Source organism: Lonchura striata, chromosome 1A (genome assembly GCF_050655825.1).
Source record: "Lonchura striata isolate lonStrDom1 chromosome 1A, ASM5065582v1, whole genome shotgun sequence".
NCBI classification, from domain to species: Eukaryota; Metazoa; Chordata; class Aves; order Passeriformes; family Estrildidae; genus Lonchura; species Lonchura striata.
The window spans coordinates 38,036,910-38,064,490 of record NC_140741.1 but is presented as its reverse complement, the minus strand read 5'-3'; the positions used below and the strand labels follow the sequence as shown (position 1 = coordinate 38,064,490).

General features: G+C 38.5%; 1 protein-coding gene across 2 annotated transcripts; it reads left to right on the top strand.

Moving 5' to 3' along the window:
* Window positions 1-83: 83 nt before the first annotated feature.
* On the top strand, window positions 84-26,441 carry TES (testin LIM domain protein). 2 transcript variants are annotated; one of them, XM_021542598.3, is made up of 7 exons: window positions 84-189; window positions 9,300-9,385; window positions 18,028-18,274; window positions 19,437-19,772; window positions 22,995-23,210; window positions 23,733-23,891; window positions 25,089-26,441. In XM_021542598.3, the coding sequence occupies exons 1-7, from the start codon at window positions 163-165 to the stop codon at window positions 25,278-25,280; spliced, it is 1,263 nt and encodes a 420-aa protein (XP_021398273.2). In that variant the 5' UTR covers window positions 84-162; the 3' UTR covers window positions 25,281-26,441. The 2 variants fall into 2 exon arrangements, with proteins under 2 accessions (XP_021398273.2, XP_085424455.1); XM_085568329.1 differs by lacking the exon at window positions 84-189 and adding an exon at window positions 333-719.
* Window positions 26,442-27,581: the final 1,140 nt, after the last annotated feature.

Genomic DNA, 27,581 nt, shown 5'->3' with positions numbered 1-27,581 from the left:
GGCGGGGATTGGCTGGCGGGCCGGCGGCGGCCGGCGGGGATTGGCTGCCGCGCCGCCTTTGTTCGGCTGCAGCCAGTGCCGCAGGGCAGCGGAAGTTTGAGCGCCGCGGAGCGCGCGAGCGGAGCCTCCTCCGCGGGGGCGCCTCACAGCCGGAGCCCCGCCATGAACCTGGAGAAGAAAGTGAAGAAGGTGAGGAGGGCTGCCCGCCGGGATGTCTGCCGCGCACGCCGGTGTCCGCTCTATGGGCACTGGAGCCCCCGCGGGGACTGCGCCGGGGTGGCCCTGGTGCCGGGATCAGCCCCGCCCGGCCCCGCGGCGGAGGCGGGAGGCGGGCGAGCCGGCTGCCGGTGCCCGGGGCGCACGGCTGGGCTGCCCCGCTGCTCCGCCGCAGCTGCTGCCCCAGGCGGGGCCCTACCGCTGTTCTGTCTGCGAGTTAAACGTGTTCAGTCCCCACAGTAAACCCCTGAGATCTGATAGTTGTTTTCATGTGTGTGCGCGCTGTGTATGTAGGCATGAAACTTAAATTACAAGCGGACAAGTCGCTGTTTGTAGTTATGTTAGTGATTAATTTCAGACCTATGATGTGACTGACTCCTTACAAGTTTGTTATCAGCGTTCCTATGGGTTACCCCCTTGAGCGAGAAGCCTGGACTTGATTTTTCTTTATTTTTAAAGGTATATTGACTAGTTAGTTGCGTCAAATTGGCAAGAAACAAAAGGTAAGTAGAAGAAATTGATAGGTAATCCAATTGTATTGAATTTCTTTCCAAAACTAACCATTTAAAACTTCCTATGTAAAACTGACTTGCCGTGGGATACTCTTATAAGTCTTTGCTTCTAGTTCTATCACAAATTAAATGTAGTGCTAAATCACTGACTTTTATAAAAATAAAAACTTACTTGTAGTATCTGTTTTGATACTCTTTGATAAGGGGAAAAGCACCTTTATCTGTGAACATGGGTTAAATATATGCAAAACCGTAATTGATATGTGAAAAGTAGTCTTTTGAGGGGTTTATTCTTGAATTGTTTTATTTACAGGTAGCAACTTGTTTTAAAATACACGTATGCACTTTTGTATACCTGTGTGCTTTTCCAACTTGCAGGCTAGAAACTGACTTGGGGGTGGAAGTAGTTGTGTAGTGTGGAAAGCGACCTGTTAGGGCTGAATCCTAGCAGCGGGTGGCCTTGAGTTACAGCTTGCTTCAAGTGATGTCACCACGTGATAGTGTCACTTGGGTGAGGATCTTGCTTTGGAGGAACTGCCTGTCTCAACCCCCAGTCATTGGGCCATCAGCGTATAGGAGGGTGTAGCTAAGTACTGTTGCTCTCTTTAGAAGATGGTTTTGCCACAGGGTTGTTCCCCTTATGTGACTCTTTGTATGCAATGAAAATAAGCTTCTTGAGTAGATTTGCTTGTATTTTCTAAGCTTGTATTTTCTAAGTCCATTCTTCATTTTTGAGCTTCTGTATTGTCTCTTTGGAAAGCTGCTACATACATTTATATCTACATGTCTAGGTTTTGTGTGAAGAAAAGAACACTCAAAGTCTGTTTTCATTGTTGATATTAGGTTTCGTGGGTTTTTTTCTCCAAATGTAACAGCTCTATCACAGTCTGTCTGATTGGAATTGCTTCCCTCCAGTACAAGACCAGTAGGATTCCAGTTCTTCTAACTACTGCCCTACCTGCCACAATTTCTAAGCCATCCTTTCAGCAGTGGATACCTTATATACTTTCTGTCTCATGACAGAAAAGCAGCAGTCCTGTTTAATGTACCCTTCTTAAGGAATCTTCAGGGCACAATTACTTTGGCTCAGACTTTTAATTTATTTTCTGTTTGGTTTCTTTCATGCATGGTAAAAGTAGCCAAAGGAACGAGTAGTGCTGTGTAGCCAGATACCTCACTTGGTCTGAATCCTAGACTCTGGGCAGCCACAGCCTGCCAGAAACAGAAATTTCAGCATGCACTTGAGCATACTGAGCAATATATATGCAGAACCTATGCAAATGTGTGGTCATGTAAATTTTGTAGTCAGTTCACTGTGCTTTTTAGAGCTATTAAGTAACTGGCAAACACCTAGGCAGTGAATAGTGTCTTTTTGGCTGTCTTGTGAATACTAAGACTTTCCTGGTCTGTTACAATTTAGGGAAAACTGTACAGTTTTCTCCTTTTTTGTAGGGGGAGTTATATTTGCTCTTGCATTTAAGGATCATGACGACAGTGTTTGTATGAAGTGATTGCACAGCAGAGATGAAGGGTAAGAACAGGAGCTCCAGCTTGAAAAGTACTCGTGCAAAAAACAGACCACTGTTTCTCCCAGATACAATATATGCTGTGTTCTCAAACGTTGCTTTGAGGCTATAGGGAAAATAAATAAAGATTTAATGCTTTGTGTTGAATACTCTAGCAGAACCTTGTTCTAACAGCCTGGATTACTGCCCTGTCTGCCACCTCTGTGAACTTGGTAAAATGAATCAGTAGGTCACGGTCCTGCTTTTCAGCCCTGCTGGCAGCATGGTCTCATGCTTTGCTAGAGAAAATAAGAATCTGGCAGCGAGTCTGTTCTATATAAACTTTAACAGTATAATACTTGCTTTATAAAAGGAACTTTGCTTGCAATGGAGAAGGGGCAGGGCAGTTTGGGTGGAAGAGGTGCAACTTCTCTAGTGTGGAGTTTGTGTGGTTATTTTTCAACTTAGTTTGTTCTGTTACAGTTGGAAAACCAAACACTGCGTGCTTTAGACATTGCTAAGTCAACAACTGTAATGATCCTTCATAAATGAATGGTGAATGAAGTATGTATAGGAGCAAAGGCAACTTTTCTGTGTTTTGCAAAGCATGATTTAGTAATGTCTGCTAGGCTGCACTTCCTGTTGAGGTCAGTGTTTGTTTTGGTGTTACTGCTTTGGAAACCCATTATAGTAGATAGTTTTTTGCTGTTTCATATGTATAGTAACATCAAGGAAATATACTTTTATTCAGGGATGAATTTTGCCTGAAAGTGGAAGAATGAAAACATTTATGTAGATATGAGAGGAACTACTTCAGTTTTGTTCACAAGGAAACTAAGTAACTGCTTCCTGCGTATGCTGTGGGGTTTGAGGGTTCCCCCCCCACCCCCCATCAACATTAAAAAAAAAAGTGAATAATTTTTTGGATCACCTGTCTGTATCCACACCTCTAGATTTTTTGTCCAGCATCCCTGGATAGTAACTTGGCAAATATGGCACAGCTAAACTAAACTTTTTGACTCTTACTCTTTTTTTCCAATGGCAAAAGTATTCCCCAGGTGTCTTGACTATAAAATATCATGAAATGCCCGAGTAGCAAGTCAAGAAACTCTTTGAATGCAGGACTGCATGACTTTTAAGATAAGCTGAAAGTTTATTCGATAAGGTATAATTATAAACCAAGTATTTTGTAGCAAGGGGGAAAATTAACTTACCTTGAGTTACAGTATTCTGTCATAAAAGTTACAAAAATCTGATTCTGCAGTTGTTCCTGGAAAAAAATGTTTCTATTTTCCTCTAAGTAAGTAATAGTGAGTAGCAATTTTCAATGAAATTTTATTGGTAAAAGTTGCTTAAAATTACTTTCTATATTTGAAGAAAGTATGCCAAACCTGTCATGTGAATTACTATCATCTTCCTAGCAGATACAAAGTTTACAGTTGTAAGGGTGTAGATGCAAATATCTATAATGTAGTATATTTTAAAATTGTATTTTACAATCTAAATAGATACATGTTTCATTCATGTAAAACTAATTCTTATGTGTATTGGTTGTGTATATATATATATGGATGGGTCTTTTTCTAGGTAAGTATATGTACAAAATGCCCTAATACATAGTTTTTGCTGATGACCAAAGTTGGTGGGGTTCTTTAGGTTCTGGAGACTTTCAGGAAGAGCAGAGCTGCTAAGATGAAGGCATGTTACACCTGTTACCTAGCATCTCAAATTTGGTCAAATTAACAGGTAAAAAGAGTCAGGAGGCTTCTGTCATGACATTTCCAGAATACACCAGATCTAACTGTACTCCAGTACTGCTATGTATGTGTTTCTGGTTTTGTTGGGGAATTTTTGGTAGTTTAAAAGTCTGCCTAACTCTTTATTTGTGCCTGGTTTTCAGTCTGAGGTTGTCTAACTACAGCTTTTAAAAGCTGAAAAAAAGCATGCTCTTTCCTGCATGACTAAAGCTCCTAAAAAATTAATCTGTAGGTTTCCAGGTTTGCTTCTCAAGACCTAATGTTAGAGGATGCAACTGGGTAAGAGTGCTCAGGTCAAAACAAAATCCATGGAGTATAGTGAAAATGATGATGGATATATTTTGTTGGAGGTTTACAGATCGTGTTATAGTGTATGTCAGCTGCATTCAAACTTAGCTAGTGTAATGCTGGACTTTGTGAATAAACAACTCTTATTTTCTATCCAGCTGTGCTATCTTTGATAGCTGTTGGCCTTTTGAAGGTACACTATGTAGCGGTATCTTAAATATTTAAATTCTGAGCTATTTGATATTTAGTAGAAGATATGACAATAAAATAAATTCCTGAGACTTTTGTACTATCAGGCTACTGCAGCTCTTGATTTATTCCTCTGCCTGTCCTGCCCAGATCATCTTCCAAATATTAGTTTTGGATGCAGTCACTTTTTGGCATCCTTCTTTCTGTGCAAAATGGACTTCTGTACCCAGGGTTCTTAATTCCAGTCAACTTCTCCCTAAATCAAAACACATGTTTTAAAAAACCCAGGGTCACAGTTGTCATCAATTTTAATAGACATGTTAAAACAAATATAAAGTGATTTGTGGGATACTGCTCTTTGTTACAAATCTGAATTCTGTTTTCCTTCTCATACAGAGTCTGTGAAATTTTTTTAAGATCATTGTCCGAATATTCTTGTCTTTTGTAGTGGTTTGTTCTTTTTTCATTCAGGAATCATAAGAAGTATCATTGCTCTTCTGTTTAAAGTTCAAATGCTGTAACCTGTTTTAATTTTCTGTTTGTTGGGTCTCCCTCCTAGAGAAGACTTCTGATGGTACAGAATATAGTAAGACCAGGTCTCAGCAATAGAGCATGCACAGCAGTGAGATTTCTCATGTTTTTTGGGGTTTTTTTGTTTGTCCTTCTTGCTTTACCTTCTCTTCTTTGAAAGTGCCTAAAGCACATTAAGATGTACTAGAAATCTGTTGTACTCTACAGGTGCTTTCCCACTTAAACATCCAATTAGATCAATAATTAACTAGAACATTCCTAGGATTTTATGGTAAATCTAATAATAGCTTTAGCATGGATCACTTCAATTCTGTGCTTGGAGCACCTTCAAGCACAGGAGAAGGCTCTGAATAAAAGAATAGTGAAGAGGATTTAGTTCTGATCTGAGGCTCACTGTTAATTGTTGAAATCCATTAATGGCAGCATTCTCACTGTATAGCCACATCTTTTCAAATTCTGGAGGGATCTCTAACACTGGAAGGGTTTTATGGAGGCTAAGTACAAGTATTGTGTCTTACTGCCTGTGGAAGGGTAAAGCTTACCTGTCTGGTGGTATTGGAGTCCTCTTGGAGTGAGGAAGGAAAAGCAACTGAGGCCTGAGTTAATTCTGGTCTTGTGGTGGCTCCGAGGAGATAAGAAATGTTCAATAAACTTAAAAATAAACCCTTCTGATAAGCCAGGTTTAAACTATTTCATAGGAACTGCTGTTTCTCTTACACTTCTGAACAAACTCTTAGACAAACTCTTAGAATGTGATCATTTGGGTTTTTAAGATGACAATACGCTTCTGTGCATGACCCCGTACTGTAAAGTCAGATAGCTTTTGTCACTAGATTCCAGTATAAACTGAAACGGAGCAGTCTTTCACTAATCGTCACTTGGCTGTAACCGATTAAAGCTTTTTGCCCTTGGGTACTATGTAATCCTGAAAGCAGCATGCAATGGATGATCTCAGTCATAGTCATATCATCTTCTGTTCTCAGGCTGTTTAAATCAGTACTGGGTATTTTGGTAATACCAGATGGGTTTGGTTAGTTTTTGCTGTAAAATTAAAATTAATGGTGGTAGACAAACAGGAACCTTCTTCTAGCAGGATTCAGCTGACCTATGTGTGCCATTTCTCCCATAATTCCATTTATGGGGAAAATGAGTTCCCTGCTGTTCCAGACATGCATTACCTCTCCAGTGCTCAGCCTGCTCTGTATTATTGGGTGTTTCTGCTTGGAGCTGGCCATGTTCTGCAGAAGATATGGAAACAGATGGATAGCACTAAAGAAGCACCACACTGAAGTTTGAGGCTTTCTGAATTTCCTAAACTACAGCTGAATTGGCTGCTGAAGAAGAAAATTTCTGAGCCTGATGCTTTCTTACAGCTGAAGGATGGCCTGTTACAGGACTCCAGAGAAATATGTGTAATGCACTGACTTGTGGATAACAATATCCTGCAGTGTTTTTGACTTTGGCTATTTTATATCTTAATTTTTGGCAAGTAGCCATGTAGTTTCGCTGTCAGAACAAAGGCTGAGGCTGTGTGTGCATCTAGAATCACATCTAGTTTGGTGTTTAGTGTGCCTTTCAGTCTTGAGCTAAACCTTTTCCAAATGGTGCCCAGACATTGTGTATGGAAAGGTAATTCCCTTCTTCCTGTTTCACAGCAAACTGCAAAACCTGTTTCAAGACAAGTCTCTCTCATTTGCTAATTCAATTTATTTGTCTTGAATTGCACAAGCATTTACATAATGGTGTGCTCTTTATTTCTGGGGAGGGAATATAGAATGCTGTATATCTAAAGAAATCTGCACTAAGACTTCTAGCTGTGAAGGTGCAAGTAGGCTGGCTGGTAGTCTGGAGAGAGTATGTTCTGGGTGGAGCATTTAGTTAGCATATATTTTTCTCTCCTTAATTTGTTTCTGAAGAGGGTTTTTTTTAGCTTAGAAAAAAACCTTAAATGTTAGGAGGAGGCTTGGAAATTATAGTTAAAATTGTTTTTGCAATTTTTTATATTTCTTACTTGAATTTCAGATTCTGCTTTGGGAATTAAAATGCCAAGCTTATTTTTCAGTAGTATAAAACAGTATAACTGATGTCACTATTACAAGTGATACTATGTTTATAAATCCTGTAATTGCAGTACTAATGAGATTATGATTATTTCCCTTTCTTCTCATTCCACTCTTTTTGAAGGAAGGGGAGAGCCTGAGCATGAAGAAGTCATGTCAGTTTGTAACTTAAGTAGCAGCAAGAGAGAATGGGTCATGTTGTCTTTTTTTTCCTGTTGATCAGGGTTTTGAGGGAGTTTTGTTTGTTTGCTAGTGCAGTGCAGTCATATTTTAATAACTTTTTAGAGAGGATGTCTTTAAAAACAAGACAAACAATACCAAATGAAAAACAACCTGTCTTTCTCTTCTCCCCCTACCCACACCCCAAAAAAAAAAAGTTACGTGTTGCTTTAGCTTCCTTTTTCCCTTTAGAAAACATCATGGGCAACATCTTGTTCTCTTTGAGTGTGAATTGGAACAAGCACTCAGTTTTTTTGTGATTTGTGGTGCGTGTGTGTATATATGGGAGATGTCTGGATTCCAGATGAGAAGAGTCCTAAAAATGGCCATCTTCACTGAAGATGAACTGTTGTTAACTAATTAGCTTTTAAAAAGTGTAGCTGATGAAGGACCTAATCTTCAAAGTTACATTTATTTTAAATATCTACTGGTGTGTGTATGTATAAGCTATATATATAGGTTAGCACCTATAACAAGTGGGTTTCATGAGCCCTTAGGTTGATGAAGATGTCACCATGATCACAGCCAGCTTGTATTTCATCTTACAGATATGGAAGAAATAATGTCATCTCCTTCTGTCCATCCCTGCAGTAGCTTAATAACTGCCAATATTCCTCCTTCTTCTAAATAGATCATGATCTTCAGGGTAGTTTTCCTCAGGGATGTCTGATCATTGTAGAGACAATGATCCTTTTAATTATAAAGTTACTGAAAACATGGTATTCCCTGCATTTTACCATGTGTTCTGTATTAAACACATGGTAAAATGGTTGGTGAATAATCTGTTCTTTATTTTGGACAGAGACAAGTTGAAAGTTAACCTGGTTTATATGTATTGTACATACAACAACAGTAGTATGATTTCTCTCAGTAAATAGCGAACTTAATAATAAAACTCTATCCCCAAATGTAATTAACTTTGGCATTGTGTTGTTGCCAGAACTAAAGTTAGTACCAGAACTTGTCAGTTCTGGCTAAACTGCAGATGAGCTGTTTCTACCTACAGCTGGTAGGTAGAAACAGCTTCTCCTGCTGCGTGGGGTGTGGGGACGGGGTTCTGTCTGCATGTTGGGCATGAGCCTGCATACCCAGCTGTGGCCACATTTCCATGGTCCTTCATCTGTCTGATTTGAGAGCTGTGTTCCTCAGAGGTTTAAAGTGCTGGAGTGAGACATTTTAATTTTACTGTGTTATGTGAATGCATAAGTTATCTTGCTTTGTATTTATCACCTCAAACTTAAAAAGCTATTACTTGGTTAAATGTGTTGATGTATGATGATATATGGTGTGAATACCTTTACTCTGCACTGTTGTCTATATTCTCTGATATTTCCTCTGCATTGTGAATTGGTCATCCATCCTTTTGAAACTTTACATATTGCTTCTGGTCATTGATTTTGCTAGCTGTGCTGTTTCTCTTTCCCCTCAGAAAGTCAGCTGGTATGAGTCCAGCTTGAATTCTAATTGTAAAAGGCATATGCTGCTCTCAGTCACTATCAAAGTAGCCTCAAATATACTTGGAAATGTTAGACAAACCACTTAGTTGTTTCCTTTATTTGAGGTTAATGCAAATAAATCTGGGGTCTGTTTATTTCTTGGTCTCCTGTATTTTGCCAAGTCATATACTGTAAATCACTTTGTCCAGGTAGCTGGATTAAATGTCCTTTGACTTGAGGTCTTCTGGCCTCACTCTGATTTCACAGCCTAAAACCTGAGAAAATGCTGCAAAGAATCTGCTTCTTCTCTTGTGTGAAGGTTGTAGAGCAAACTGGGCTGGGGAGAAAAGTCACCAGAAAAGTACTAAGGCTACCTCTGCCTGCTTAGCTCAGTCCTGCTTGTGTGACCACTGTTACTTATACAGATATGATGGGAAGGTGAGTGCACTCCAAATGCTGTCCTTATGTCAGCTTAGTCAAATGCTTAATCTTCTTTAGCTTTTGATTGCAGATTATAAAGGTACGTAAGATCATTCATGCACTATAATACTTGAAGCTGACTGTAGTCATGTTCCTCTGTACACAGATGGGCTTGGGCCATGAGGAGGGATTTGGTGCCCCCTGCTTAAAATGCAAGGAAAAGTGTGAAGGATTTGAGCTTCATTACTGGAGGTAAGTGACAGCAAATGTATCCTAATCTGTGACTCAGCACTGCAGACCTTGACATATGTATGCAAGTGTCTAAGTAACCATTTTTGTTCTCTCTCTCAATTAAACTATTAAGATGCTTTTAAAAAGCAACACAGTTTAGGGCTAGAAATTCTCAGATGCTTTACAAGAGAGTATCTAATCACTTGTGAACATCCATTTTATCTGCCCTGAAGTGAATGGTAGTACTTCTACTGCATCATTTGCTTTAGCTGACTAAACAATTGAACTAGGTGTGTAAAAACATGTCTAGCCTTACTGTAAGAAACATGACTGGGAAGAAGTGTGTTTTATCTCTGTAATAAAATGCTGTTTCAACTCCTGATCAAATACAAAAGCTTTGATCAGAGATGCTATGTAAAATTATCTTGAAAATATTTGAAACTTTGTACACACCTACAACTTATTTAGATTGGGGAAGAGGTGTCACTTGTGTGTGTCACATAAATTCAAATAAGTTAGATAATACTGAGCCTTGAATAGTGTACTTTTCCTAAGTGAGTTGATGATAACAGTAAACAGTTTGTCATTACTTTTGCAGAAACTTTCTATTTCATTAAGACCTTCCTTGTTTTACTGAAACAAGATGTATATATGTATATTAATGCATTTATGTATCTCTGTCCCAGTTCACTCATAATACTGGACGTGCTCTAAGATGTAGCTTAGATACTCTGATTTTTTTAGGAAAAAGTTCCCTCTCAAAGGGAAAATCCTGAAAAGAACAGAAAAATAGCTGTTAATAGCACTAGCATATGCTATCAATGAAAATTATTGCATTTAACCAATGCTAACTAGCTAGAGTGAAAGTTGCATTTGCAGTAGAATGTTGTTTTGTCATATAAGGTAGCCTTTGTACGCCAGCCGTAGTGACATCAGGTGCTGATAAGGCATAGGAGGTTTTACATTTTCACCCAGATATTTGACTGTAGATGAGACTGTTTAGAACAAAAACAAAGCACAGCAGAAATGTGTTATAAGTTGATACATAATCAAGAAGCTATATTCTTATCTGTAATATGTAGCCATAGAAACATCTAGAAACAACTTACAAATAATGACATGGATCAAGAAGTGTTAATTCACTAGTAAGTAAATGTAATCATCTAAAAGTAAAATAATTTATGGAAAGGTTTTTTCAATATGCACTGCATCACTGAGGGGTTGTGTGTAGAAGTAATAGTAAAATAAAACAGAACTAATGTAAGTAATGCAATAAAAGAGAATTTTTAAAAGTGCAACAGTTAAGTGTTTATCCATTGTTAGATGAGAAATTGTATTACTTTCTACTGAAAGCTCTTTTGTTCATAGTCACTGTAATGCCCAGTTAACTTTCTTTTTTTTTTGTTTTATTTTTTCTTAATTGCTAGTGTTACACTTTGTAATTGCTACATTATTCTTTAACATATAATAATTTGGATTAAAAAGAAACAAAATTGTTAAAGTGATTTAGTTACATCATAGTATGATTGCAAAGTTAAAAGGTGTCTCCTTCTGTGTGGGTATTTGGGGTTTTTTGCCTGTGTTTTTCTTTATCTGTATTGCACTATCCTCCTGTGGTTAGGGCTTATTGTGCCAGGTCCTGAAAACACAGCTCCTCAGAACACTGTATCTCCTAGTAAAGAATTTCTAGACAGCAGTAGATTAAAGAGCAAGTAATGAAAAAGATGTAAAAACAATTACTATTTAGCTAAGGTTTAATTTGGAAATTGAGTCCATATGGGATAGACGAGATAAATAAGGTGGCTGGAAGTAGTCTGAAAAGCTTCATCTAAGGGTTAGACAAATGTGGCACATAGCTCTGAAACAGTCAAAAAGTTAGCAGTTGTGAGAGAATTCAAGAATGGGTTGGAAAATAGCTGTTCTTCCAGCAGAGCTACTACTGGTGACAGTAAGAGCGTGAATCTGAAGTCTTTATTCAGTTTTGTGTAAATAGTTTTCAAAGGAAAAAATATATTAATATGCTTGCATGATGCATATATTTTTTTGTAGTCCATCACTTAAATGGAACACATTGCATCCCAAATATCTGTTTACTTAGTTGTCAGCCTTTAAATCTCAAACTCTGTTTTAAGTAGGAATAAACTGTAGCACAAGTTACAGAATATTGTCTTTATAACATGAATAGTCAAAATCATTTCAAGTTTGCCCATTTATTTTATTGCTACTTGTCTGTAAAAGATAAGTCTTGAAGTAAGAATTGTAATTAGAGAAACAGTTACATATTGGGAGAATAACTGGGGGTTGGGATTGACCCTGGTCAGCAGCCAAACACCCATACAGCTGTTCACTCCCTGGCCCAGACAACAGGATGACAGGGACATCAGGGAGGCAAAATGAGAAACAATGAGGTGACTCCTGGGTTGAAATAATCAATTTAATAGGTGAAGTGGTGGGTGAGCAAGTGGTGCACAGGGGGAATCGCTGGCCACCTCCCACCAGCACACTGATGCCCAGCCAGTCTCCAAGCAGTAAATACTTAAGAATTCAGAAACGCTGACTTCTTCATCCTCTGTTTCTGTTTTATTGCTTATGATGATGTTATATAGCAGTTAAACTCTGCTGACCAGTTTGAGTCAGCTGTGCCCCTTTCCAGCTTCTCTACTTGCTGAGGCGGGGTGGGGGCAGAGTTCAGAAACGGGGAAGCCTTGACTTCGTGCCAGGAGTGCAGAGTACTAGCAAGTCCTATCAAGGCCGTTTTAGCTGGAACCCCAAAGCACAGCTGCCTAAGGGCGTATGAAGAGAGTGACCTCCGTACGAGCCAGATGCGGCCCAGGGAGCGGAGCAGTAGCGGCAGCGCAGCGTGTGCCGGGCGTGGTTCTGCTGCGGCTGTGCGAGGCTGACGCTGCCCTCTCCTGGGCACAGCCGAGGGGCTTCCGCACATCCCACAGCTCTTGCTTACGTGAAACGCTGTTCCTCAAAGAGCCAATATGTCATTTCTTTCTGTATTTTCATACAAAAGACCCTCAGTTCTTCCTCTGGAGAGTCAGATTGTAAAGTGCACAAAAAATCCAAGCGTACCTATCTAGTAGCAGGGCTTTGCAAGGAGTTACTACACCCTTCTTCTCTATACTGGGAGTATTTGGAATATATCTCTTCTGAGGTGGCACATATTAAGTCTTTTGTGCTGTAAATTTTGACACACTGTATAGGCAGGTTTTATAGATGCAGAACTGTAGATTGTGGCTAGTATAGAAATGGTGGTAAACTAAGCCTTTAGTAAAATTTATTCCTAAATTTTGAAGTTCTGATAGCCTCAGTGTTGCGAGCTGAACACAAAATGAATAAAATGAGAGATGTGGTCTACAATGGTAGTTGTATGGCTAACAATTGCCTGGTATATCTTGGTGTGTTAATAGCTTTTGCTTTTAAAATTGTCCTCAGAATCATGCTTCTGTCCAAGTGTAACAGCAGCAGGAGGTTGAGAAGGTCTTTTTAATTTAGGTGTTAGACTTATTTCAAGCTGAAAAACAACCCCACACATGTCCAGTAGGTCAGGCTGGATGCAAGAGATTGCTATTCAGTTAGTTACATATTGCTCTTAGGGAATGTATTTCCCACTAGAGGGGACTATGGGACAGGAGTGAGAAGTTGCTAAAATCAGGAGGGAAGGTTCTGATTTATCTTGGTTGCATACATACAAGGAAGTGGTAACTGTCCCTGATGTGATTTCCCAAGATGCTAAAAAAACTTCTGAAAACAAGAATCTTAAGCTTGGGAATGATCTTTTTCAGCATGTGGCTTCTCTGCACAGATATAGTATGTGGAAGGCAGGGAGACCCCTAAGTTGGCTTTAAGATTTTCTGATACTACAGCTGGCAGGGAAGCATTGAGGTGCAGTTCAAAACAGTAGCAATTACTTATAGCTGCATTAATAGCAAGAAAACATTACAGAAAGAATCAAAAAATCGTAGACTTGCATGAAGAAGCAAAGTGCCTTCTCAGTAATTTCATTGAAAATGCAAAGCTGGGAGGAGTGGTGGATACACCAGAGTCCTGTGCAGCCCTTCAGAAGGATTTTGACAGGTTGAAGAGGTGGGCTGAGGAGAGCCATCTGAAATTCAACAAAGGCAAATGCAGGGTCCTGTACCTGGGGAAGAATAACACCATGCACTAGCACAGGCTGGAGGCTGACCTGCTGGGAAGCCACTCTGTGGAGAAGGATCTGGGAATACTATGAAAAACAATCTCTCCCTGAGCCAGCAGTGTGCCCTGGGGGCCAAGAGGTCAATGGTGTCCTGGTGTGCATTCTGCATGTGGAGTGCTGTGTTCCTCAGTACAAGAGAGACATGGAGCTCCTGGAATAGGTTCAGTGAGGGCAACAAAGGTGATTAAGGGGCTGGAGTATCTCTCTCAAGAGGAAAGGCTGAGGGAGCTGGGCCTGTTCAGCCTCAAGAAGTGAGGGGACCTCATCAATGTCTATCAGTATCTGAAGGGAGGATGTCAAAAGGGTGGAACCAGGCTCTGCTTGGTCATGCCGAGCAATAGGACAAAAGGCAGTGGCAGAACCCGATGCACAGAAGTTCCACCTGTGCATCAGTTCTTTCACAGGAAGAACTTACTTGCTGTGCAGGTGACTGAGCACTGGAACAGGTTGCCCAGAGAGGGTGTGGAGTCTTCCTCACTGGAGATTTTCAAGAACCATCTGGTTTTTGTGATTCTGTAAAAGGAAAGGTTAGTTGTTGAGAAGGATGGGTAAATATAATTATTCATAAATAATACAGCCAAGATAAAACAGTCCTCTTTGCTAGCCAGACAATGCCCCTGCCTCAAGCGCCTGTAACCCCATTGGCCCAAGCCTTGTTCCAGTCCACCCTGAAGCCCCCTGAAAAGGGGGCTCTGAGGGACCAGACCTCCTCTTGGAACTTCCCCTCTCCTAGAGCATCCTTTTGTCTCTCCCCTCCCCCATCCTCTCAAGCCTTGCCATGTGCTGCGTCTGGCAGCTTGAGGCAGGACCTTTCTGCATCCCCAATAAACCTTATTCCCCAAGAGCAGCCTCGTCTCTCGTCTCCATTCACCCAAACCATCCTGGAGCAAGAAGAGCTCGCAGCAGTTAGTCATTCTGCATAGAGGGCACAAGCCTCAGGACTTGAGGATTTCTCTATGCTTGCAGCTGCTGCCTCCTGTCACTAGGAGCCAGCATAGGAAGGATCATGATCCATCTTATTTTTTCCTCTCTGTACACCAAAACATAGGCAGTCAGGAGGATGGTTAACATTTGATTTTGGAGAAGGAACTGGAAGTCTTTGATCCTTCATGTCAGTAGACATAGAGGACACAGGAATTCATCACTAGAGAGGATGGAATCTCCATACCTTTCTTCCTTGTTCTTTCTAACTACTGAAGACCTGCTAGCAAGGCACTATCTTCACAGGGCAAGGCACCTGTCTTCACAGTGATACATAACTTTTCATTCCACAGATTTTGAAGTTTCCTTCCTATCTTCCATGTTTTGAGTGGGAAAAGCTTTTCAGACTTCTGAGATGTGAGTGGAGGAACATTGCTCTGCTTTTATGAGGTCCTGAGAGCTGTGAAGACATAAGGAGAACTCCCTAATACCCCCTTCAGAAGAGATTTTGCTGAATGTCCTCAAGTGAAGAGAAAATGTTTTCAACAATGCAGATGCAGAGAAAAAGAAATTTTCACTGCCTGTCCTCTTGACAGAGTCAAAGGAGATTCAATTGTCTAAAGCATATATGTTTTTATATATTTATATGGTATTGGATGTATATAACTGCAACTGTTTTTTCTTGCTCATAAGGTGTTCACTTTAACATCAAAGATAAAAATAAAGTGTCAGTTATCAAACAGACTTGTGAAATAGAAATTTGAGGTAATGGAATGGGGTGCCTTCAATGAGATAGCTGTATTAAAGTCAAAAAAATGACCAGCCAGTCTATTCTAAAGAGAAGTAATTGTCTGTGTCCCTTCTGCAGGGGCGATAGTGAGTTACTAATGAGCAGGATTGTGCTGTGGCAACTAGAGAAAGAAGTTATAACTAAATTGTAAACAGTACTATTCTGGAACAGTTATGTGTGTAAATATCAACTATGTATTCTAGTGCTGGAAATTATTCAAGAGGAAAAATTATAAATCGGGACAGGATACTTTTTTTTGGGGCTGTTAGCAGCTGTATGGACATCTTCATGTGGCTGAGATCCAGGGGGAGCTTTGGAGAACATGGGAAATGGCAACGGCCTAGGGGATATTCCTTCGATTTACTGAGATATGCTGACATCAGTTGTGACTCAGCATTCTCCACATTCTTTCTGTATTCAGAGGTACAACAGTACACAAGTTCTAATGCCAAGGCCAATATTGCAGTTGTAACATAGCCCCTGTAACAAGGTCAATGCTGCTTTATTGTGTTGGATACTGTAGAGTGGGTAGAGTGCACAGCCTGTGTCATATGGCAGTTGTGACCACACAGGCAATACAGCAGTATGAACTGTTCTTACGGAGGTCTGTCGTGAAAGCAGAGCAGTTCTGGACAGCATGATCATACTTCAATTGGTGTAAGTCTGTGCAGGGAGCCCAAGAATGTCTGGTCTTCACCAGTGTGATTAAATCACATCCTATCAAGACACAAGACTAAAACTGGGGGTTACTGTTGCTAGAGATTTAAGTTGTAAGAGTAAATAGAGTGTTGTTTGGATGGACAAACTGCTTAAATTCCAGTAGCATGTGTAGTGTGAGGCATAAAGCTGCATGGTGATCATGATGTAAATCACTAAATCTGCAAAAAAGCAAGGTTTGATTCTGTCACCTGGTATTAGATCTCAGAAAAGATATGACTAAGGTAATAAGGTATAAACGCATGCATGCCATAAAAGCAAAGTGAATATGAATTGCTTTATTAGTATATTAAATAGTCTATAAGTATTAGCTGTGTAAAGCACTTGTGTAGATAGATGCTGAAGATCTTGCAAAATGTTATGTTTCAAGTGCTTGAGATGCACAGTAAAGCTTTTAGGCTTAGTGGGAAATGCTAGTTCATGCTTGAATGTTTTGGTAAACTGGGAGATTGCAAAGCAATTAGTGTATAGTAGCTATTCTGGTAAGTGTCAGCTTTGAAATTCTGCACATCTTGCCTGTTGTGGAAATGAGATGGAAGCTGTCAGACAGTCTACATCTCAATTAGTGATCTCTTTAGGTATTTGTGTGGCAAAGTGGAGTTGCTTCTGCTTAACGTTCTTATTTTGCATGAGTGGCTCAGTTTTAGAGTTAGGTATTCTTATTTGGAGTGGACTTTATAACTTAAATTACCACAATGTATGTTTTCTGTGTAACCACATGACCAGTGCAGCATCCACCACACACTGAAATGTTAGTACCCCACATCCTAAACTGGCGTACATATAGAGAGCATATATTTGGGGCTGGCTGTGTATCACTTCAGGTGACCAGTTAAAGGTCCTCCTTCCTTTCCCATTACCTCAGGGGCTTGCTGTAGTCATGGCATGTTCTTGTTGTGTTCTTGTGACATACCTTATTTTGGCACCTAACTTGCCTTCAAGACTGTATAAAGCAAGATGCAGAACAATGTTAGAGTTTGATGGGTTTTGGCAAACAGGATTCAGAAGCATTTTATAGCTAATAGTTTATGCTATTTGTTGTATGAGGGATAAATAATGGGGTAAAACACTGCTCATTCCTTTTCAAACTCTAGAGATCTAGAAGATTGATATGCTTTCTTGGTCTGTAATAAGAACCTTTAGTTAACATCTAGTTTCACTGATTTCTGGCTGACTGCTTTGAACTGAAGTTCTGGGGACACTGTTAATAAAAAAGGAACTAGCTTGTCTAATCCAAGGTTCTGTTCATTATATGTGAATTGTTTAATTATGCTTAAGGTAACAAATTACTTTCTAATATTCGTTGGCCACAGCAGTTGAAATATGTTGTATATGAAAAGATATAATTTATATCCAAGTAAGTAGATATACTTCTACCTTTTAAGGCTGTTTTCTGTGAAAAGTCTTCCTACAGCATGTGCCAGAGTACCTCTGACTTGGTTCAGAGCTGTTTTGAAAGGCTTTATCCATATAAGCCTTTAACTTTTCTTTCATCTTTTCTTTAAGTCCTGTGCTTTGAACAGAACTTGGTGCAATTATACTCTTCATATGTCTGTATACATTTTCTTCCTTTCTTGGAAATAATTGTTTCCACATGATAGCAACCCAGTGATAACCAAATATCAGTCATACCATGAAATACATATGAAGAAAATAGTATAGTGCATGTAACTTTGAATGTATGAAGAGCAACAGAAAAACTAAAATCCCAAGTGATTGGTTACTACATTGGGTTGTTTTATAATAAATCTGGTAGGTGACTGGTATGTTTTTGATCCGTACTGAGATGTAACTGAAGAAATTACATAGGTTCATATTAAAAATGCATTAGTGGAGTTGACTGATACCTATCTGATAATAGTATCTGTAAATAATACAACAGGACACATAAGGAGGTGTTTGACATATTGCAGAAAAACTGTATATTTCCTAAACAAAGGACTGAAAAGAAGGGTTTAGCTTCCTGGTGATGTTGCTACATACCCATATGGTGTGAGATTGTAATTTTGTGGCTGTGTCCATGAATTTCAGGAAAATATGCCGCAACTGCAAATGTGGCCAGGAGGAGCATGATATCCCTTCAAGCAATGAGGAAGATCGGAAAGTGGGGAAACTCTTTGAGGATACAAAGTACACAACCCTGATTGAAAAGCTGAAGAATGATCCTGTGTATAAACGCAATGTAATGATACTGAGCAGCCCAGTGCCAGCCAAGAAGAACATAACCATTGATACTGTGACTTATGAGTGGGCTCCTCCTGTTCAGAGTCAGGCGCTTGTAAGTCCAGCTCACATTTTATCATGTTCAATGCAAGAGTTTCTGGGAGATAAAATAGTAGAGCTTACTGGAAGGATAACTTTGCCTCTTGTAGTCTTCCTTTCTTCCTCCTCAAAACGGAAAATATGGTGCCTGTTTAATGAGTCTTGCATCTGTCATCTTGCTTTATGGATATTTGTCTGTAGAAATTCTTAAAAACCTGGAGAGATGAGGTAGTTTTTAATACATAGGATTAAGAGCTATCTACTAAGTCCATGTAGTCCAGTTTCTGTAACCTTCACTTTTTTTTTTCCTTTTTTCCTTTTTTCCTTTTTTATTTTTTTTTCCCTTTATTAAAAAAGTTGAAAAATTTGCATGGAGTGTGGGCTTAAAGAGAAAAAAAAAACCCAACACATAACACCACATCAATTTATATCATTGTTTAAAGTTAAGAGGAACACTTAGTCTTGTTTATAGCTTTTACTGTATGACAAGAACAAGGTCATTGTGGACATCTAAAGGAGTAGCTTTCTTCTAGTATGTTTTAGCTGAAGTAGATGAGATGGTAGATAGTCCTCTGAGGATCTTGCTTCACTTTTCAAACTTTGATTATTAATTTATTTTACCAAAATGTTGTGCAGTCCATGCCCGAATGATATTATCTCAAATTATTCCTTTTCAGTGGATTAATCAAACTTTGTGCATCTAAAACTTATTTAACATTCAGTTAAAAATTTGATTTTTAGCCTTGTCATTGCTTTATTTAAACTAGGGTGTTTTCTTTCCCTTAATATATCTGGAGTTGTTTCTTCAATGGGCTGTATGCCCCGAGCAGATTATTTCAGTTTCTACTTTTCTAAGACTATACTCATGATCAGTATTCATAGATGGAGACAAGGTGCTGTGTAAATGTTAGTTATTCAGAGAAGTTATAACTCTTTTCTGTATGTTGTAAAGGGCTTAAAAAGGAGTCTTTCTCTTACTCTGGGAAGAAGCCAACTAATGCATCTGCTGTATTTTATCTCCATTACTTTTTCAGGAGCTTAATGTTTATGGAAAAAACCTTGTTTTTTGACAAATTTGACTGTCGCTAAAAACAGTAGAGATTACTTTAGTTGTGTTTGCTTATGAGAATGGGTCTGTAGCTGAAGTGCCATCTGATATGTAATTCCTCCTGATTCAGGCTAGGCAGTACATGCAGATGTTACCGAAGGAGAAGCAGCCTGTTGCTGGCTCGGAAGGCGCGCAATACAGGAAGAAGCAGTTGGCAAAGCAGCTGCCTGCTCATGATCAGGATCCTTCAAAGTGCCACGAGCTTTCCCCCAGTGAAGTTAAGCATATGGAACAGTTTGTGAAGAAGTACAAAAGAGAAGCACTTGGTGTAGGAGATGTCAAGCTCCCTGGTGATGTGGAAGTGAGAGCTCCTGATGAGAATAATTTGAAAAATGGTGGTGGCAGAGGTACCTCATCTGCTGTTGGAACAATGGAGAAGTCCCCAAATCGGAAAGCATCTCAATATGTAAGTATAAGAAGGGAAAGATAAATCAAGAAGGTATATTATCATCCAAGTGTTCTATTTGGTCATTTTAGCCCAATTAAATTGTTAATTTGGAATGGTAGAAGTCTGGGGAGGGAAAGAAGAAACTGGAAAATGTTGTGAATGTCTGCATAGAGCCATGGTTTCTGACAGTATTTAATGCATTGCAGCAAATAACTTCCTTGGTGACATTTTCATCCTCAGTGCAAAAACATGTTAGCTTGGAGATAGTATATTAAGGTGGCTTTTACAGAATAATAATCAAAAAACTTGTGTCATCTTATGGACTAGTGGTTGCATTCTTCTTTTCTTGAAGAGTTAGCTTAATTTTAGAAGCTTGTTTTCTCCTCTTTCTTGGAAGAGCACTGAAATTACCCACTTGACAAATTGTGTTTAAAATGAAATGAAATTAAGGAACTATAAATTAACATGTCTCCATCCTGTGTCCAACAAGTTGAACCATACAACGGCTCTTTAGACTAGCCTTCTTATCATATTCAGCTCCATTTTCTGATCTATTTTTTTTCTTTGGCATCTGATTTCTCCTTGTAATAGCTCAACAACAAACAAAGTATATAAAACTACCCATTTTTCATTGATATTTCAAAAATTATATCCTTAATCAAGTATTTCAGACATAACTACTACTGTGCATGTTTCAACTACCAATTACAAATTCAACATAGGGGTAGGATTACTGAAGGAATTTAGGAGTGTTAAAAGCTATACTATAAGTTGATTTCTAGAAATGTTGCTATTATGTGTATGAATCTTTAAAAATATTTGTCTGCAGGTTGCTTACAGAAAATTAATATACAAGTTTTAGATGGAGAAAAAGGCTTGCTTAACATTGGTTGTAGAATGTGGCTTTTGGTGTTATTGGGGGGTGTGATGTTGTTTTTTGTTGTTAGTTTCTGAACTAACAGTGTGAAATACAAAATCAGCACTTAGGTTTTAGCTTTGGGCATAGCCACTTTCCCCAAAAATTTTCAAGCTGTGCCATTTGGTTACCTGTAGCAATTTGCTAATTTTTTTTTTTTTTTTGGTCACTGTCTTGTTATGAAGAATCTAAGAAACTAAGAAGTTATTTTACCATGGCTTGATTAGGTTACTGTCACTTTGTCTTATATCAGCCTTTTCTGCTGGCTTACTTTAGTTTCACAACAGCAATTCTTATCTCCTCAAGGAAGACCTACAGAAATGCACATCTTGCATTGTACCCTGCTGATCAACTGCCTTGAACTATAATAAGACAACAGCAGGAGGCACTCTGTCCTATTGAGTAATTGTATAAGAAGGTGCTTTATTTTTTAAATTATGCTTGTTCATCGCTTCCAGACTTTTCTTACTCCGGTACCTGAATATTCTTCCTGCAGTTTAAGCTAAGCATATATTATCACTGTGGGCTGTGATTTAGAAAGAGGCTTGTAGGTGCTTAATAGCATAAGTGAACATTTGGGTTTGTTTTCTGTTGTTAGGTAATGAGTTTACACTAGGTTAAATAAATCAGGATTTAGTTATGTTATTTTTAAGTATTTGGGGGGGGGGGGTGGGTCTTATTTTTGCAATGAGATTTTGTTTCAGCTGTATGATTTAGCATTATCTCAGCTGCTTTTTAACAGTTTAGCATAAATTGATATAGAAGAGCTCTTAAATACTTAGCAGAAGAGTGCCATCCTTGTATACACTTTTTTTATTAATTCTGCATTTTTGCACATCGGATTTTCTCATAGGTTGTTCTTCAGACTGAGTTTGAAAGCTGTATTCCTGTATCTGTGGTAAAAAGAATATATTGAAAAAGTAATTTTCATTATCGGAAAAGAATGCACTTCTTTGAAACCTGATAAGCAATAAAAAAGCAAACCCAACAATACTAGCAACCAGGTCTCCACTATTAGTGTAAATATGCCTATAATAATTGTCTCTGTGTTTACAAATACAAAGCTTTTTCACCATGACTGAAAGCTGAATTAAAGAAAAATGAGTACTCAGCATATTTTCATCTTGTAAATAAAGAAATTTTTATTTCCAAACCACCAACATTTTTATTTCCGACCACCAAAGCTGGAGATGTTGCAAATGGTAGGCAAGTGAATCACATTGCCTAGACTTGGGTCTAAGCAGGTACTTAACCTTCCAGTGGACTTCTCTTGCAGTATGAGGTCTAAAGTAGAAAGGTCAGAAATCTTCATATACATGTATGTTTGAACTTTCCCCTTTCATTAATTTCCCTACATTCTGTATTCTGTTTCTGTTCCAAGTTGTTCTTCTTCTTTTGGTGGCTTTTTGTCTATCTTTTGAAATTGTCAGGTATCTGGGATCTGATCAATATGCCTTGTAGTTGAGGTACTTTATATGTATTTTATTTTTATATGTATACACAAAGCCATTTGTGGCTGATGTGAGTCATAGAGGAAAACCTTCCCAGGATGTTCAGGCCAGTCCACAGACCAGCTGGAGTGCAGGAAATGCCAAACTGGTGATTAAACTGTAGATAAAAAAATTTTGCTTCAGTAACATAAATCATCTGTGTTTTTTCACTTGATGGCTAAACCCTCTCTGTAGGCAGGCATTGGGCAGAAGACTGATTGTGAAGTCTCTGGTACTATTTGTAGTGTAGTGTATGTAAGCTTTTGTAGTTTATCCATAGTCACTCTCATGTCCTAAAATCATTAATCACAGACTGTTGGACAGCAGCCATGAGTGACTAGCATCCATAGAACACAGCTTTAAAGTGAATCAGTTTGAAATATTCACTAATTTTTTATTTTCCCCACCAGTGATGCAGATATGGCTTGGTCTTCTTGTGGCCTATAAGCACAGCCATTTCCTTGTCATGCATTCTAGTCATGGTTGGTTAGCTTGGATTGAGGATCATTATTCTCTCCTTATTCCTAAATATGTAAGGTTTACAGAGCAGAGCATGAATTTTAATTGCCTGTTTTCTTTAAACACTGGACTGCAATTGCAGAATGTGAATATAGCAAAGTACAACAATCCTTTGAAGGAGCACTCATGCTATGACAGTGGAATGTGCATTGCTCATCTTGAATTGCTTAGTTAAACCTAAACTATGGTACAGGTATATCCTGAACCACTGCTCTCTACTCGTGGGACTAAACTAATGCTTTCATTTTATTTTTGGAAAAAAAAAGAATTAATTTATAAAAATAATTAATTAACTTGGTAATAACCTCTTTCCAGTCCTGCTACCACTGCAAACTGAACATGAAGGAAGGTGACCCAGCTGTCTATGCAGAACGTGCTGGATATGACAAATTGTGGCATCCAGGTTGTTTCACCTGTTGCACCTGTAGTGAACTTCTAGTAGACATGATCTATTTCTGGAAGAATGGTAACCTGTATTGTGGAAGACATTACTGTGATAGTGAAAGACCCCGATGTGCTGGATGTGATGAGGTAGGAAATATCCTAGTCTTTTCTTCTAGCACAAGTTTGTTCCCCTGAGGAAGTGATTAGGAATTTTCCTAAAATATTTCAGTCCAGGAAGATGATGTGCTTTCACCAGTATAGTTGATATTTGAGTTGCAAAAAACTGAAACCAATATGGACACTGCGCATTTGGGAAAACCCATACTTTGCTTTGGATTTGGTGGTGATTTTGCACATTCTGTAGGGACATAGGATGTGATATGTGAAGGCAAAGTATTCCAACAAGTCACACTTACACAGTTGTTTCCTTACCAGGGACACTAGGGGCCAGACTGACCCTGGGCAGCAACAGGGAACAGCCCTCCTGGGGCCTCTGGCATCTGTGAGCTCTTGGGAGCACCATGGAGGCTTTTGAGATACAAACAATGGTGGAATCAGTGGGAGTTCTTTGCAAATCACAAAACATCCAGAGGCTAGATTTATTAAAAGGTACACTGTTCAGATGAATGTACTTGTTTACTTGTACACTTGTTTGTATCTTCCTCATAGCTAATATTCAGCAATGAATATACTCTTGCGGAAGGGCAAAACTGGCATCTGAAACACTTCTGCTGTTTTGATTGTGATTGTGTTTTGGCTGGGATAACCTATTTAACAGTGAATGACAAGCCAGTCTGCAAATCCTGCTACATGAAGAACCATGCTGTGGTAAGGTCCTTACAGATGTCTTGGTGTTATGAAAGAAAGGAACATGGAGCTTCAAATGCTTAACTTTTTCTCAATCTGGGAGTATTTGAAGAGTATAAATTGAATATTTAGGCTTGAGTCAGTCATCTTCTTCCCCTTCAGGAAAAATAAACCAAAACCCACTACTTTAGGCAGCCAAGTGTTTTGTCACTTAATAAATTTGGACAAAAGCCATTCCTGGGGTGGAGGGAGGAACCTGTTGGAAAAACACCTAGAATTTAGCCAGTGGTGAAGCAGGATTTGGTAACAGAAGGAGTAAAGTAGCTGAAGATGAGTGATGCTGCTAAATGTTTAGTGCTCATCAATGCATTGAGCCTGGTGGGAATCAACTTCAGCTGCTGCTAAAAGCCTGTAGTTAAATATTGCCATCTAGGTACTTTTGTTTCATTTATTTCTACCCACACGTACTAAAAAGGAGAGTGATTGACAGGATGAAGCTAGAAGTTCGGAAAAGAATGGTAGTTCTTGATTCATGGTTATGCTGGAAACTAATCTGAGATTATGATCCATTCATATCTATAATTTAGCTAGCTACTAGTTGAGGGCTCAGTCTAATGTACACCTAGATGATTTATATAGTGAATGGAGAAAAAAATTATCATCTCTAGTTGGCAGTTAATAATATTCTGCGGTAGGTGTGAGAAATTGTGTTTTTGGAGAGGCTTTTTCCCCCCTCTTAAAACATTAACTTTCTCAATCTAAATTGTAATTTGTGAACAACCAGATTTTAAGATAAATTACATTCAAGACTTTATTATAACCTTTAATTATTTGGCATTACCACAGAGCTGTCAATGCACAGGAAGATTTGTAGTTAATCTCTTCACATATTTAAGTTAATACATGAAGATCTGTGCTGTTTGACATAAAAGGTTTTTGTGATTATTTGGTTATTGGGAAATCCTAACCATCATAAATGTCTAAGCTTAGTCCCAGCAGCAGATAACTTGTGTCCATTTTATTATTTTGTGCCCTCAGCTGAATTCTAATCAGAACACTTTAAAAATAAAGAAAAAAATCAAAAGCTGGAGACCTTTTTAAAAGGCTTCTTTTAACACCTATTTCTCTCCTCCAAAAACATTTAAGAGTTCCAGGTTTTATTGCGCTTGAAGAGAGGGTGTGTGTGCTTCATTTCAGTGTTGCTTTATTTCTCAACAGATCTGCCAAGGCTGTCACAATGCTATAGATCCAGAGGTTCAGCGTGTAACATACAACAACTTCAACTGGCATGCCACACGGGAGTGTTTCTTGTGCTCCTGCTGCAGCAAGTGTCTCATTGGCCAGAAGTTCATATCTGTGGCAGGGATGCTCTTCTGCTCAGTGGCATGTAAGGAAAAGATGATGTCCTAAAAGAAGACATGTACAGAACTAATCAAGTATTGCTGTGTTCCAAAAGCTCTTGCATTTCTACTGTAAAATATATAGTGTCAGGGCATTTAAAATTATTGAAAGTATTAAATAGCATTTCCCAAAGATTTTTTTTAAATGTCTAAAGCTTCTTATGTAATCCTAATTTCTTAGCTATAGTAATACTTTCTCTTTTGGAATACTGAGTCTTACTTCAAATTGCTTCATACAACAGAAATGTAAGAACAATACGTTACAAATTCTATGCATTCTAAGGGATCTCTTCACTGTGAAGAATCTTTTTGCTGTATCTTGTCTAATGGAGCAAGAAAATGTGAAAATGCTCCAATTTATCTTTTTTTTTATGATAAATGCAACTCTTCCACCTCTGGTTTCACTAATTTATCTTTTTTATAGTTTTTCTGCTTTCATCAAGCACTTTAGATAAAATGATGAGTTTTGCTGCCATGTACAGTTTTTGTTTTCCTGACTTCAAGTATGTAGGGAGAATGACACTTAAAAAAAATTTTCTTTAATAATTTCTTTATTTAGTTTTGACACATGGGTTCTTGGGGGATAGTGACTTCTCATGTCTAGTTTTGAAAGTAACTCCACCAGTAGAAAAATGTTGGCTCATGTTTCTTTCTTGCAACTGTTCATGCCTGGAAAAGCTTTAACTTTACAAATACTAAAGTTATGTTATAGACTGGTGGTAAGGGGTGCTGGTAGCAAATAAGAGCAGGTTTTGCTTAGATTAAAAAAAATGCCAGAAGTAGTGGGTGTCACTTTTAGCCTTTCAGAACTGGCTTCTGTTCTGTTTCATGAATGTTCCTTTTGTAAGTTGTGCCTTCTATCAAGAGGGATGTGGACATAGTGCTGTATGCATTTCCAAGAATGTATTTCTGCAAATGGATCCTACTTTTAATTTCTAAGTTCTGAACCAAAGCACGAAGAAGTCTTTCCCAGAAAACTTCCATAATTTGAGTGAAAAAATTCACAGCTGTGTATTAGCTTTGCTTACTAGATAAACCAAATGTGTGGCTCTTCCTTTTATTTAATAATTATAGACCTACAGTGAAGCTTCTTAGATGTCTTTGTGCCAAACACTGAATAGAGAGTCTTTGGCCTGAAAAAAAAAATAAAATAATTAATTTTAAAAGAAAAGTCTATGCAAGTCTTATGTTCCGTTCTTGTAAGTTTTATGGTGATTGTATTGTAACACCTATAAACAAAATTAGTGGTTTTCACTTAAAATTGTCTACCAATTTTGTTCTTGTTCAGTCCCCTCCAGAGAAGCAAGGAGGAAGAGAAATGTTCCCACACTTCAGCTGGGACCTTATTTCCTAAAAACTGAAGACCTGTATTATTGTGCAGTGGTTACTGTCTTGTCTAACTTTGTTAATGTGCAAAACAGTGCGTCTTGTTCCAACAAATGCACAACTTCACAACTTAGTGTTATTTTATGTTCACATAAATTATTTTAAGACAGTGGCTGGGAAGTTTTGAATTCATACAAGTGAAGCAATGGGTTGAGAAAATAAAAGTGCATTGTGATCGTTTGAGTCCTGTGAAAATAAGACCCACTGAGGTACACTGGGATTTTTATAAGTTGTCTAAGTTCTAAACTACATCCATGTGTTTGAAGCCTGTACAGCTTTTCTCAGAGATCCTCAACAAGTACAAAAAGTGTATGTATTTCAGCTCATACTAATAAGCTGTATCCTTGCAAGATTTGCAGATTGAAACCAAAGAACACCAGAACATCTCAGTAAGAGAAAGTTTTTCCATGTAAGTGCTACTTAACCTGCAGCAGGTTATGTACTTTAACCTGTACAGGAAATGCTATGAGAGTGCTGTCTGGGGAAGGGATAAGGTCTTATTTAATGATTTTCAATAAGGATGGCTTAATAGTGACTGGGTTTTATGTGTCTTGAGTACATCTGTCCTCAGCCAATCACTAATATCTCTTCTGAAAGATGCAGCTGGCCTTTACAAAGAACTGTAAAAAGATCTTTTGCACCTTTCCTTGCCCTTTTTTGTCATGCTGTGTAGCAGCTTTCTCATTAATGTGATTACTTGGACTGATAGCAGTTATACTTTTCACTTTAAATCCTGTTTTGAACAGTTTTGTTTATTAAAATTTATTATTGTATAACCTTCATTTACAAAGCTGAGCAGGAGGTACCTCAGGGGTTACTTATTCTATCATGACACAATTGCTAAAGAAATCTATGTCAAACCAAACAATTTCAATAATCCATCAACTAGGACTAACTTTTTCCAGGCCTCTTCTGAAGCATGTTG